A 13,059-nucleotide genomic window follows, 5' to 3' on the forward strand; every position below is an offset into this window, starting at 1 on the left:
CATCGTGCCGTGAAAAAGATCGCTTAGTGTAGCGACAGAATCCGGTCGTATCCGGTACTTTTTGTGAAAACTAAACTTTCTGGAACGAGTTTCTAGAACTCTGCACTTCAGTTTGTTACTGAATATAATAGTCTCGTTAGTTGCTGCAATGAGAGATTAAGGATTCCTGTTTTTATCGCGCTATAACGTGGAAATACTAAGTTGCGATATAGCATTTTGAAAACCTAAATATTTTTGCTTTTATAACACTCACTTGTGCTTAGGAAAACTCACAAAGAGGAAATTATCGAAAAAATCTGACCCGCAATCCTACTTAAGTGAAATAATACACTTCTCATCAAAAAAATCGAAACACCTTGCAAGTTTACGTTTTGTCAGGATTATCAGAAAAATGTGTACATTTAGGAATAAATGTTAAATGTCGTTTAATAGTGAGTAATATGAGCTTATCAAATCTTAATGTTAATGTTCTAAATTTAAATGAATTTTTCATAGGTTTCGTATTTTGTTAAATGAGTCATTTTTATTCCGTATGGAGTATAAAGGAAATGGATAAAACAACACACGTAAATGAAAAAAAAAGCTAAAAAACGTTTATTTAATAACTTGTATTCCCTCCCCGAGCTCTAATTATTGCTTCCATACGGTTCTTCATCGATCGGATGAGAGTCACGATCACATGCTGTGGTATATTGTCCCATTCCTCTTGGATTGCATCTTGCAGCTGGCTAAGTGTTTCTGGGGCAGGATCTCTTGCTCGAATTCGTCTCTTTAATTCATCCCACAGATGTTCAATGGGATTCATGTCCGGGCTTCTTGCTGGCCATTCCATAATAGAGATATCGACTTCGTTAAGATAATCTCGTACGACGCCCGCGGTGTGAGCCCTAGCATTGTCGTGCATGAATATGAAGCCGTTGCCAATAAAATGTACATAGGGCATCACATGAGGCTCGAGACACTCTTCGACGTACCGATGACAGTTTAGTGCAGGCAGACGTGGCCCAGACACGAAAGCAAGCTCTGTCTTACCGTCGGCGCTGATTCCTCCCCAAACCGTCCACGAACCGCCACCATAGCTGACCTTTTCTTCAATGCAGCATTGTGCATAGCGTTCTCCGTCTCTTCTGTAGACCTTGTTCCTTCCGTCGTTACCATACAGCATAATTTTACACTCATCAGAAAAGAGAACTTTGCTCCACTGTAGGTATGACCAATTTAGGTGCTCACGTGCAAAGTTAAGGCGCGCTCTTCGATGGTCTGCAGTTAATTTCGGCCCATTTGCTGGCTTATGCGGTACCAGTCCACGATCCTTCAACCTTCTTCTAATTGTAGAGTCACTTACAGCCACCCTTCGTACAACACGAAGCCGCTGCTGCAGTTGAAAAGCGTTAAGGCGTCGATTTCTTAAAGAAGTTGTTACAATAAATCGATCATCTCGCTCAGAAGTGACCCGATTCCTGCCAGATCCTGAACGGCGCGTGAACAAACCAGTCTCCCGATAACGTTTATAGACTCTATGAACAGATGACAGGCTTAGATGCAGTCTTGCAGCCACAACACGCTGACTAAGGCCAGAATCCAGCAATGCCACAACTTGGGCGGCTTCTGTGGGCGAAGTATCCATACGTTTTAGAAAAAAAACCTTTTTTCAGACGTCCCAAAGTCACAGTATTGAAATAAAAAACAAAAAGTTTAAGGATAGGCGCCAATTTTTAGTTTTTAAACGCTAAATGTACTCCAACCCTAAACACACATTTGTCTCAAAACAGTGATTCATTTCGTTTATAAGATAAACAAATGAAATTCTAATTTTGAATTTAGAATTTTCGCTTATTACTGTAATGGCCAAACTGCCAGCTATACATTTATGTATTTTTTTTCATCGTATGAATTCTTTTTTGTGTTAAATTCGGACAGAAACAATGAAAACGGAAGTGTTTCGATTTTTTTGATGAGAAGTGTATTTATTACCCGACTGCAGCAAAGCAAAACGGGAGGGTTTTTGACCGCTATGTATAGTATGTATGTATTTTATCTTTTTAATTATGAACTGGTGTGGGGTGAAGAGTTACAGTTCTATAAGTAGTATTATATAACGTAACAAATTATATAACATTAAAAAACGTACGGAGGTAGTTAGAGGACTGCTCCAGTCGGGAATATAATCGTGAGCTTATAAGAACATCCACCAAAAATTGATCCTTGACTTGATAATTCATCCTAAGTATTCATCTTATGACTTCGTATCAACAGTGGTTGCGAGTTGTCTTTGATTACTTGGGACTCAGCTCATCCCATTAGGGATTACGGGCGTGAGTTTGTGTATGTATGTGTCCTCCAAAAAATCCATCGCTCAGCATATATGCTTTAGCTTAGTCCAATCTATACAGGGTGTTAGTGACATCGTAACGAAAACTTTGAGGGATGAGTCAGACCATGAATCTGAGTCGATATCAAGTGGATTTTTCCGTCGCAAAAATCATGTATTTTTTTTAGTTTTTTAAAATTATTTTTAATTTTATACTTTTGTGATGGAAAATTCCACTTGATATTAACTCAGAATAATCAGCTGAATCATCCCTCTCAGTATTCGTTACGATGTCACTTACACCCCTTACAAGTACATACGGTAGCCATACAAGTAGGTATGGGTGTTAGTGACACCGTAACGAATATTGAGGGGGATGATTCAGACCAAGATTCTGAGTTGATATCAAGTGGAATTTCCTGTCAAAAAATACATGAATTTTTTTGTGTTTTTTTTAATTATTTTCCTATCCATACTTTTGCGACGGAAAATTCCACTTGATATCAACTCAGAATCATGGTCTGAATCATCCCTCAAAGTTTTCGTTACGATGTCACTAACACCCTGTATTTCTTAGTATTCCTGCATCACCATACCCCAATGAGTGGTATCTTAGCGGTGATATTAACGTTCCTAATCTTCTGCTTACCTGTTTAGAACCCTCTTTGGTAGAGAAGACGGCACGTTGTTCCGCGCTGGGCAGGTTCTTGGTCAGCTCCAGGCCAGCTTGTACCATCTCGTCACACTCCTCGGGGGTGAGGAAGTTTTCCAGCACCACGTACCCATCTTGGGCCAACTGGAAAGAAATAAGTAAGTATCAAGTGTTAAGAATATTTTAAGTAAGCAACGCGGTGAGTGTTATGGGGACCTTTGCGCCGGGTGAGGCGAGGGGGGGCCTGTTTGATTAAGCAGGGATCTCTGCTACAATGTTTAGTTAAGGTATTTTCTGGTTTTTTTTATTTTTATTTATTATTTTGTGTACTTCTCTACTTCGTATTAATTATTTAGATTATTCAATGAAGACAGCAACTGTCCCGTTCCCGTTTCCCGCCATTTAATAATCTATCGATTATTCTTTGTAGTGCCGAGGCTAATACAACACTAGTAAAGGCTACCAATTGGTGGAAATGTTTGAGTGACAACTAAGTGACCAATCAAAAACATAAGTAGCGTTTGTTTTGCACAGTTTGAGTATTAAGTAAGGTTATTACATAATTAACCCCTTTATAATAACTTGATAATAAACAACAACCCCCCCCCCCCCCCACTCCCCGCCCTGCTTACCTAAATCCTAGGGTCTTTCATTGCAATCTAAATCATTTCAATTTTGAGCCATGTAATACTGATTCTTCAGAAAGCGACAGTGACTTTGTATCTGATTTGTGAGCAAGATAGAAATACAATATACATGATTGTTTTAAAAATTTGGTGATAAAAACTTGTTTTTTTCAATCGTTTTTTTCTAATTTGTCGAATTAAACGGCGAAAATTCATTAAATACCCGTTTTTTTCCTAAGGTTTTTTTCTGATATATTTCAATGTAACAAACAAATAAAACGGTAAAAAACGAACTAACGTTTTTTTCACCGAAAAAAAAAACAATTTGTTTCTTTCGGAATTTTCGACGCTAGCCGTGGCTCATTATAATACCTAGTTTTGACTTTGAAAGCATTCAACTGGCCGGAATAGAACTCCAATCATTCGCAATGCATTAAGAGATCACGTCATTGATCGGCTCGTCGACAGTTTGCCACTTTAATGCATTTCCATTAAATTCGCCAGTCGAGCATCGAAAAGCATTTAGCACTGAGAAGTAGATTTGATACTAAAACTGTTGCAACTCTATCGACACTTCTAAAAGAATTAAACACATCGGCTTATGTTTCGTAAAAAAACTATCATCATATTGGTACCCATACCTACATGTACTTATACAGGGTGTTAGTGACATCGTAACGAACACTGAGGGGATGAACGAATCATCCCGGATGATTCAGACCATGATTCTGAGTTAATATCAAGTGGAATTTTCCGTCGCAAAATTCATGTTTTTTTTAAGTTATTTTTAATTTTATACCATAAGTAATTATCATATAATTATATACTTACTTTATTATATTTATTTATTCCCTTTCAGAATTCGTTACAATGTCACTTACACCCCATACGAGTACATACAGACAGAACAGGTATGGGTGTTAGTTACACCGTAACGATTATCAAGTGGATTTTAATGTCGGAAAATTCATTATATATTATTACTTACTGTTATTTTTAATTATTTTCCGTTCCATACTTTTGCGACGGAAAATTCCACTTGATATCAACTCAGAATCATGGCTTGAATCATCCCTTAAAGTTTTCGTTGCGATGTCACGAACACCCTGTATAGTCTTCCGTTCAAGAGCGATGTGTTTGATAGTGTAAGTCGCAGGTCGCGGTCATAAAGATATCATTGATAAATAATATATAAATAGAAAGGTTTATTTGTAAAAAAAAACAAAATTGTACGTATCTATATCGTCATCTTCAAACTTCACAAAGTTCAAGTATATCGATATTGAATAATTACTATATTTTATATTATTCATGAGGAGCTCGGTGGCGCAGCGATTCACGCGCTCGGTCTGCGATTGTTGAAGTAAAGCAAAGGCCGGTCATAGGATGAGTGACCACAAAAAAAAGTTTTGATCTCGAGCTCCTCCGTGCTTCGGAAGGCACGTTAAGCCGTTGGTCCCGGCTGCGTTAATAACCATCAATCCACACTGGGCCCGCGTGATGGTTTAAGGCCCGATCTCCCTATCCATCCATAAGGAAGGCCCGTGCCCTAGCAGTAGGGACGTTAATGGGCTGATGATGATGATATTATTCATATTTTTGGTGATCTTGTTGATCTTTTTTTACCTAAAAGTGATCGCCGGGTAAACAGTGTTTTTATTTGCTTCAATTTAAAAAAATAATTACGGTGGTTTTAACTGAACTGTTTAAGTTATTATACTTACTCATAAATTTCTTATAAAATTGTGATTTCGGACAAGTGTTACTAGTAGAAAAAAGTGATATATTAAGTAATTTATATTTACCTAATATTTTTCTAATTTTTAAGTTCGCTGTGTAATTTTTATTTTACTTTATTTTTAAATACTTACCCTTAGAGGTATAAGTTATGTACGCCGTAATTGTCATAATATATGTATTAGTCACTATACCGTTACCTTCTAAATGTAAAAATGTTTTAATGTATGTGATGTGGCTGTACTTAATAAATAAATAAATGGATTACACATTTTTTTGAAATTAGGTTGGTAAAAATCAGTACTTACTTATTTTATTAATATCGATAGTTTTAATGTTTTGCAGCACTAGTCGTGTTAACCGTTTTGTCAGCCGTGAGAGCCTTTAATTAAACAATAAAGAATCTGTCCCAGCTTTCTTTAAAGAAATGAAAAAGAAAATTATTTAGTTTCAAAGTTAATAATCCTAAGGAAAGCACTTTGTGAACTTTCTTTCTTGTAGCAAGCAGCTGGCTACCTGCACGTTAAGGTTGACTCGGGAAACAAAATGGAAAACAAAATAAGTAATTTAATAGTAAAACAAAATGAATAGCTTCTATAATGGAATAAATAGACAGGCTGGATCCTAACCATAAATAAATAAATAAACCATACCATAACATAAATAACAATAGTTAGTCCAGTGGTTAAGTGTTGGGCTCACGATCCGGAGGTCCTGGGTTCGAATCACGGAGGGGACGTATCACAAAAATCACTTTGTGATCCCTAGTTTGGTTGGGACATTGTCCGAAAGTAAACGATCCGTGCTTCGGAAGGCTCGTTAAGCCGTTGGTCCCGGTTACTACTTACTGATGTAAGTAAGTAGTCGTTACATGAGTCATGTCAGGAGCCTTTGGCGGATTGACAACCTCCTCCTTTTTTGAAGTCGGTAAAAATAAAAATATTTATTTACTCAAAACATACATTCAAACTTTTAGCAAAAAAGTACAGAAAATCATGTTGGTACGTATAACAATAAAATACCCTGCCTCTTATACTGGGTAACAACATATATCATAAGAGTTACGATTGAGGAGTCAACAGTCAAGATTGCCTAGGCTATGTTTTCCACACAATACCTAATGAATCTTGGGAGTTTTTAAGGCTAAAGCACACCTCGGACACTCCATACAGAAATCTCCTTCTTGCTACGTGCCTTACCGCATAAGGGCAAACGAGACGACTGTCCTCGTGCGCGCTCCCTTATTCCTTAGCGGCTTACTGACTAAAACTAGGTTACACTCCTGCTACTTCTCGCTGTTTCACTCCGTGCTGTGCTACGGCCTCGAGCTGTGGGGTACGGCAGCTGATCACGATCGTGCATTTGTACTGCAGAAGCGGGCCGTTCGAATCATTGCTGGAGTACCCGTCAAAACTCATGCTAAACCACTATTTATTAAACTAAAGATTTTAACACTCTGCTCACAATATTTCCTTAAACATCGCAAATACCAACATTTTCCTCTTTTCTATGAAATGTGAAGTGCACACTTACAATCTTAGAAGTAAAACCGACTTAATGCGGCCCTCGTGCAGGCTGGAAAAATCAACTAAAAGCATTCATGCTGTTAGACCAAAGATTTACAATAAAATCCCTGCCGACGTAAAAAAATGTGAAAGCGATTTCAAGTTTGAGAATAAAGTAAGAGAATGGCTTGTTGAATGTGCTTTTTATGGCATAAACGAATTCTATAATATATAAATAATATGTTGACATCATTAATAGAAGTATGTACTAACTATAAGTCTTTGATATTTATAAGTTATCATTTGACATGTAAAATTAATTTATTTTATGAATAAATGAGTATGAGTAAAGACTCAGAGGTCCAGTGTTATTCTTATCAAAACTTATTTGTGTTCAATATAGTTTATTTTTATTTATAATTATTTATTTTTTATTATAGGTACTTAATGTAAAAGTTTGACTAGTTAACACCATCACTGCATAAATGTAAACAGGCGACAGCTGTACCGCGCCCCCACGTGGTGATCTATTCCTGCGCACGAGTCTATTTTTGGAGCTTATTCCAATACCCAGCGATGCTTTGCAGTGAGGGCTTTACGTGTCTAATGCGGTTATGAAAAGGTATGCGTTTCAAAATAAAAGTCAAACATTCTCTAGATAAAAAATTAAGTTTAAATACTAAAAACCCACTAAGGAAAAATTGCGCTCTAAAAAGTGTGAAACAAGAACATATTTATCTGAAACTCTTCCGAATAGTGTAGTTTAGGAGATAGCTGCGGCCTTACAGAACAGATTGGCATTATATTGCAATAATCGACTATATCAAGGTAATGGTTACGTCACTATTGTTGTTTAAAGATGTCTGTCTACCCAGATTGTGCAACAATACTATCTTAACCAATACCTCGATATAATCGATTATTGCAGTATAATCGATTTAATCGATAGCATTGCAATGAGGAACTTTCCAGGCTACGTTCCTCAAAAAATATATATATTTTAGATGGCATATAGATTTAGACTGTATAGATTTAAGCTGAAAATTATCTATTTTCTAATTGCTAGGGTATAAAAATATTCAAAAATATAATGTAATGGCAGAGGCATTATTAAAAATAATTGTTAGTAAATTTTTGGATCAGATATGTATTGCTTCTTTATTTTGATCAGAATGATAATGGGTGAAAGATGTATTGTGCCTGGGTGTAATATTAAGGGTCATCTATTTAATTTATTAAGGGGTTTAAAAAAATATCAATCATTAATCGATATACATCGACAGTCGATTATCAGGCAACACTAGGCCAACTTGCAACCACTTTCGATTTGAGATTTAAAACTCTCAGTGCATAAAATTAACTGCTTCTATCGAGTTGTGCACAGAAAAGGGTAGCGGCCATGTCATAGACTATAGAATAACATGGCCGTGTTTAAGGACCGTTTGTTTTGAATTTAGTGCTTTCATTAATTTTATTACGCTTTTAAAATAATGATCTGTAATAAAATTAGCTCAGTTGGCTGGTCGGTTGGTAATATATGTTTACGGGTTTTTTTGACGTTTAGAACCGCGCTGTCCGGTGTGCTTAAATGCTCTGCTAGAAGGGAACAGTTCGGACAGACCTCGTAATGCTATAAAAGCTTTTAAACCGAGTTAAATATTTGTCAACAAAATGGCGCTGATTCCTGTTCACACCACCAAGTTTATTTTATCTTACCTGTCATTTTCTTATCCGCCGAAAAGGACCGGGTAAGCGACAGTCATAAAATTTATGGAACACACGTGTTTTTTTTTGCAAAAATTTAAAAGTCGTCTTAATATTTTATATTGGTCAATAACCTGAAAGAAATAAGTAAGTTGACAGCACTATTATTCGCCCGGGCTATTAATTCGTTAACTTATTCATTTTAAAATTAATAGTCGACAATCGTCCTTTTTTTTGGCGGATAACAAAATGATAGGTATAATTTAAAATTAAGAGGTGTCTGCAGGAATCGGGCCAATGGATATTTGACTACTTATAAGTATTTTTTGACCTATTTTTCTACCCCCAATCATAGAAAGCTTCGCGGTTCAATTTATCTTGCGATGGATGTAAGTACGTATAGTTCCCTCTGATTAGCTCAAATGGGAATATACTTTATCGTGATTTTTTTTGTTATGTTGGTGAAGTTTATAACTCATTGGTGCAGTGCAAGTAACGTATTTACAAGTAACGTTTCCCCAATCCGGACACACATTTCCATTTGTTCGAAAAATACGCATAAATAAAATAAAATTATATACACTTTATTCCACAGAAGTTAAGTACCTAATTCTCACATTCAATAATAATACACTTATGGGTATGGAAATAATATAGATATTTAATAGAATTACTAGGCATTGTCGGTTACATTTTTAGACCTTGCAACACAGAGAAAACGACGAGAAAGGGGAAACACGATACAATGTGAATAGAATACGTTTTCCTTTGAACCAAAGGCGAAGCGGGATTATCCACGTTCAATAGGTAAAGCAATACTTATTTCTGTAAAAAATCTGATATCGAACACGATACAAACCAGTTTCTCTTTAAGTAGGTACTTATTTCGTTTATCTTTGTACATAATAGTTTTAGGCTTGTTGGAAAGCACGCGACTCTTTCTCGCCGCGACAGAGATCATCTGTCTCTTTCTGTGCAGTACTGTTAGAGAATGACGGGTGACGTATGTCGAGGCGAGAAAGAGTCGCGCGCTTACGGTGCTAAGCCCGCAGGTATGCTCAAAAGTGACAGCTAACATTTCAAGGTTAGCCGCACTGACGCCATCTCACCCTCCGCTGCCATTTTGTAAAATATAAATTACCCACGACTAATATTTTAATCATTTTTATGTATTTATGTGACAAGTAAGAATAATTAAGTAATTCGCTTAATTTTCAATAATAAACTTTAAGTCCTTGGAATGTTGGAGATACCAATTTACTTAATGGTAAAACTCATTTAACATTACGTCTTCAAACGGCTAGCAATGGCGGCTTTTCATGGGATTGAGCATACCTACCTGCTTCTGTAATACCATGGTTTTATTATTACTGATAAATAGGTAATGAAGTAATCATTTGTAAAGTAAAATTAAACAAGATTACTAATTATGACCGACATGAAATTTTCGTTCACGACGCCATTTTTTTAATTAAGCTAATGTTGTATTATTTTTAATTACCTACTGGTTCTTTAATCCAATAGAATAATCTTCGGACAACATCAAGTGTGGCTTGAATCCGACTACGGTGCAGCAAAAGGAGGGTTATGTGCTGTCTGTTCCACGCTAACTTGTAAACCACTTATCTAGAATTTGACATATTATGAGCGTCTTGATTGTATTCTGGTTATATGACATGTGACATAGCAATATATAGCCACATACCTAATTGTCCGAAAGTAAGACGATCCGTGCTTCGGAAGGTACGTTAAGCCGTTGGTCCCGGTTAGTACTTACGGATGTAAGTATGTAGCCGTTACATGAGACTTAATAATAACCCTGATACCAGGGTTGATGAGGTTGGTAATCCACGTCACAACCCACACGATAGAAGAAAAAGACCCGGTAATTAGGTTTAATTGGTAACTCTGCTCAGTCATGTTCTGGATAGACTTTATCTTCAAATCTTGCATACAACTCAATGGAAGTGCGTTTCCTTAAAAAAATAAGTCCTAAAATAATATAAATAAAAGTATAAGTTTCATAACTAAAACTCGACTGGAAAAATTGCGCTCTAAAAAGTACGATACGACATTTTTTTTTTCAATTACGTAACCTGCGGCTGGAGGATCTAAAAAAAATGATTCTAACTAATTCAATTATAAAAGAGATTTTTTTCAATATTCAATATTCTTAATTTTCTGATATTCTTCAAAAGTAGCGATGTTCCGTGGTCGTATGCCGTGTTCGAATTTTAAATTTATATTTTTTAACCATCGAATCAAACTTAGTAAACACATTATACATCGATATTTTAAACTCATCCTTCCTTCAATCAACTGTAATTACTTGAATTGCGCAGTTTGCATTAAAAAGTACACATTTTCTATAAAAAACTTGTCACACCTGCTCTAACGTCCTACATGCCTGCTTATTAATTATATATTATGATGATAATATTTGTTATTCCTAATTAGTCAGCATTCCCCATTCGTCCGCCCAAGTAGAGAACGCCATCCAAAGTATAAAAAGTAGGTCAAGTGCGAGTTTGAGTCGCGCGCCGTGGGTTCCGTACAAATTGCCGTAAATTAACAAAGATAATCTAAGGGAGACTTCGAGTATTCCGCCTTTGAAAAACAATGATTTTCTCCATACATCGACACAGGTCGCGATAGACGATGACAACGGGTGAGAGCCGTCAGTGTTCCCCATTTGTCCGGCCAAGTAGTTAATGCCATCTGCGGCAAATCGACATATATTATATTATAGACGATGAGTTACGGTGTACAGAAAATCCTGGCGAGAGGTCTATGAGACGCCGTATTTTTTATTGTAAAATGTTAATTCTTACTTTGAATAAATAAAAAAAACTGCAAATAACTCTGCAGAGGCAAAATCATATATTATTTTGTGATGAAACAACAAATTAACGATTTTACAATACTTGTGCTGTAAGTACTTAGATTGTAAAATCGTTAATTGCGGTGGAAGTTCCCCAAAGGCGGGTGTTCGTGTAACTCATTTTGTATCGGGGCAGATAAATAAATGTGGTCTAGTGGTTAGAGCGTTTGACACACAATTTGGAGGTCCGGGTTCGATTACCAATGGGGATATTGTCTAAATCTCCAAGACTGCTCTTTGTTAAGCTAGGAGACTCAAATCACTCATTCATTTTAAAATTAACATCATCATCAATAACGAAATGGCCACATCGAAGCAATTCATCTAAGAATGCAATATTGCTATTTGACATGTTTGCATTGCGCACTTACATGTCAAATTGGGCTTTCCTTTTGGGCGTATAAGAAAATACCCGGTATAACTTAAAATATGTCTGCAGGTATCAGGGCCTTTGTTAGTTTTTGTTCTTATGAGAAATGAAAATAAAGTTCTTTAATTAAACTGTACTAATTTGAATAAAACTGGCTAAGTGAGCTACATTTTTCACGATAAAAGTTTTTGAAAAGTCGTGAAAAGCATGCATTGATTTTTATGACTGTTTCTACTTGAAAAGCATATTTACTATTCCAGTTTATTGCTCTGTAAATATTCCCCTGATTGAACGTGAAAGCTTTTTTTGATGACGTGTTTCTGTTTGTTTTCGCAGGGTTTTAGCTAAATAAAGTGCTTTATAAGAAAATGTGTATATTTGAGAACATTTGCCTTCATTCGAATCATTATGAACATTTACAAAGAAATGTGATGCGTGTATAGAAATTGTGTACAACTTTTCAGACACCTAGCGCTGCCAATTTCAGAACAATAATGTGTGTGGTTCGTTATATGCTTCAGCTATTTCCATAATATCCATGTAAAGTAAGTACATACATTTCTAATACTAAGTACTTATGTAACTACCTGCTCATAATATTAAACACACAATTTGACTGAAACTAACAAGTAAACAAAAAGAAGCGCAAAGTCCGCGCCACGACGTCGAAGTACTGCCAAGTCATAATAATTCTATGCAGAATAAGACACATGGTAGGAATTGGCTCCGATTCCTGCAGACACCTCCTAATTTTATTTTAAGTTATACCCGTCAGTTTCTTATCCGCTGGAAAGGAAAGGACGGATGTTTGACAGCTCTAAATTTTAGGAAGAATGAGTAAATTAATTAATAACCCGGGCGAATCAAAAAGGTATCTCGCTGGTAATTCTGTCGGGTTATCGGCCAATGTAAAAATTTTAGACGGTTGTATTAGATTTCTGCTTCAAATTGACGTGTGTTCTATTAATTTTATGCCTGTCGATTACGCGTCCCTTTCTTTTTTTGCCTGCTCAACCGGGAACGGTCCCGCTACTAGCTAGTATGCTTTTATCCCAAATCAACACCCTTTGTCCGTAAATATCGCTGTAATTATTACATCAGAATAGCAGTAGGTATCTAATACCTACACTCTGCGTTTATCAACGACTTGTTATCGCATAGCAGTAGGGAATTAGCTGATATAACTTAACATTACACCGAACGTTGACAAAGATATATAAACAATATAATTGTTTACCACCACCTAATGTTACTGGGTGTTAGATGTCTTCGA

The 13,059-nt window shown here is 36.2% G+C and overlaps 1 protein-coding gene across 2 annotated transcripts in view; it reads right to left on the reverse strand.

The window, feature by feature from the left end:
- LOC126380147 (phytanoyl-CoA dioxygenase domain-containing protein 1) overlaps positions 1-13,059 on the reverse strand; it is a 29,109-nt gene that overhangs the window by 13,365 nt on the left and 2,685 nt on the right. For both annotated transcript variants that reach the window (XM_050029406.1, XM_050029405.1), the window contains exon 2: positions 2,961-3,107. In XM_050029406.1, coding sequence (XP_049885363.1) covers positions 2,961-3,047 — 87 coding nt within the window. In that variant the 5' untranslated portion in view covers positions 3,048-3,107. The remainder of the gene's footprint in view (positions 1-2,960; positions 3,108-13,059) is intronic.

This window comes from Pectinophora gossypiella, chromosome Z (genome assembly GCF_024362695.1).
Source record: "Pectinophora gossypiella chromosome Z, ilPecGoss1.1, whole genome shotgun sequence".
Classification (NCBI taxonomy): domain Eukaryota; kingdom Metazoa; phylum Arthropoda; class Insecta; order Lepidoptera; family Gelechiidae; genus Pectinophora; species Pectinophora gossypiella.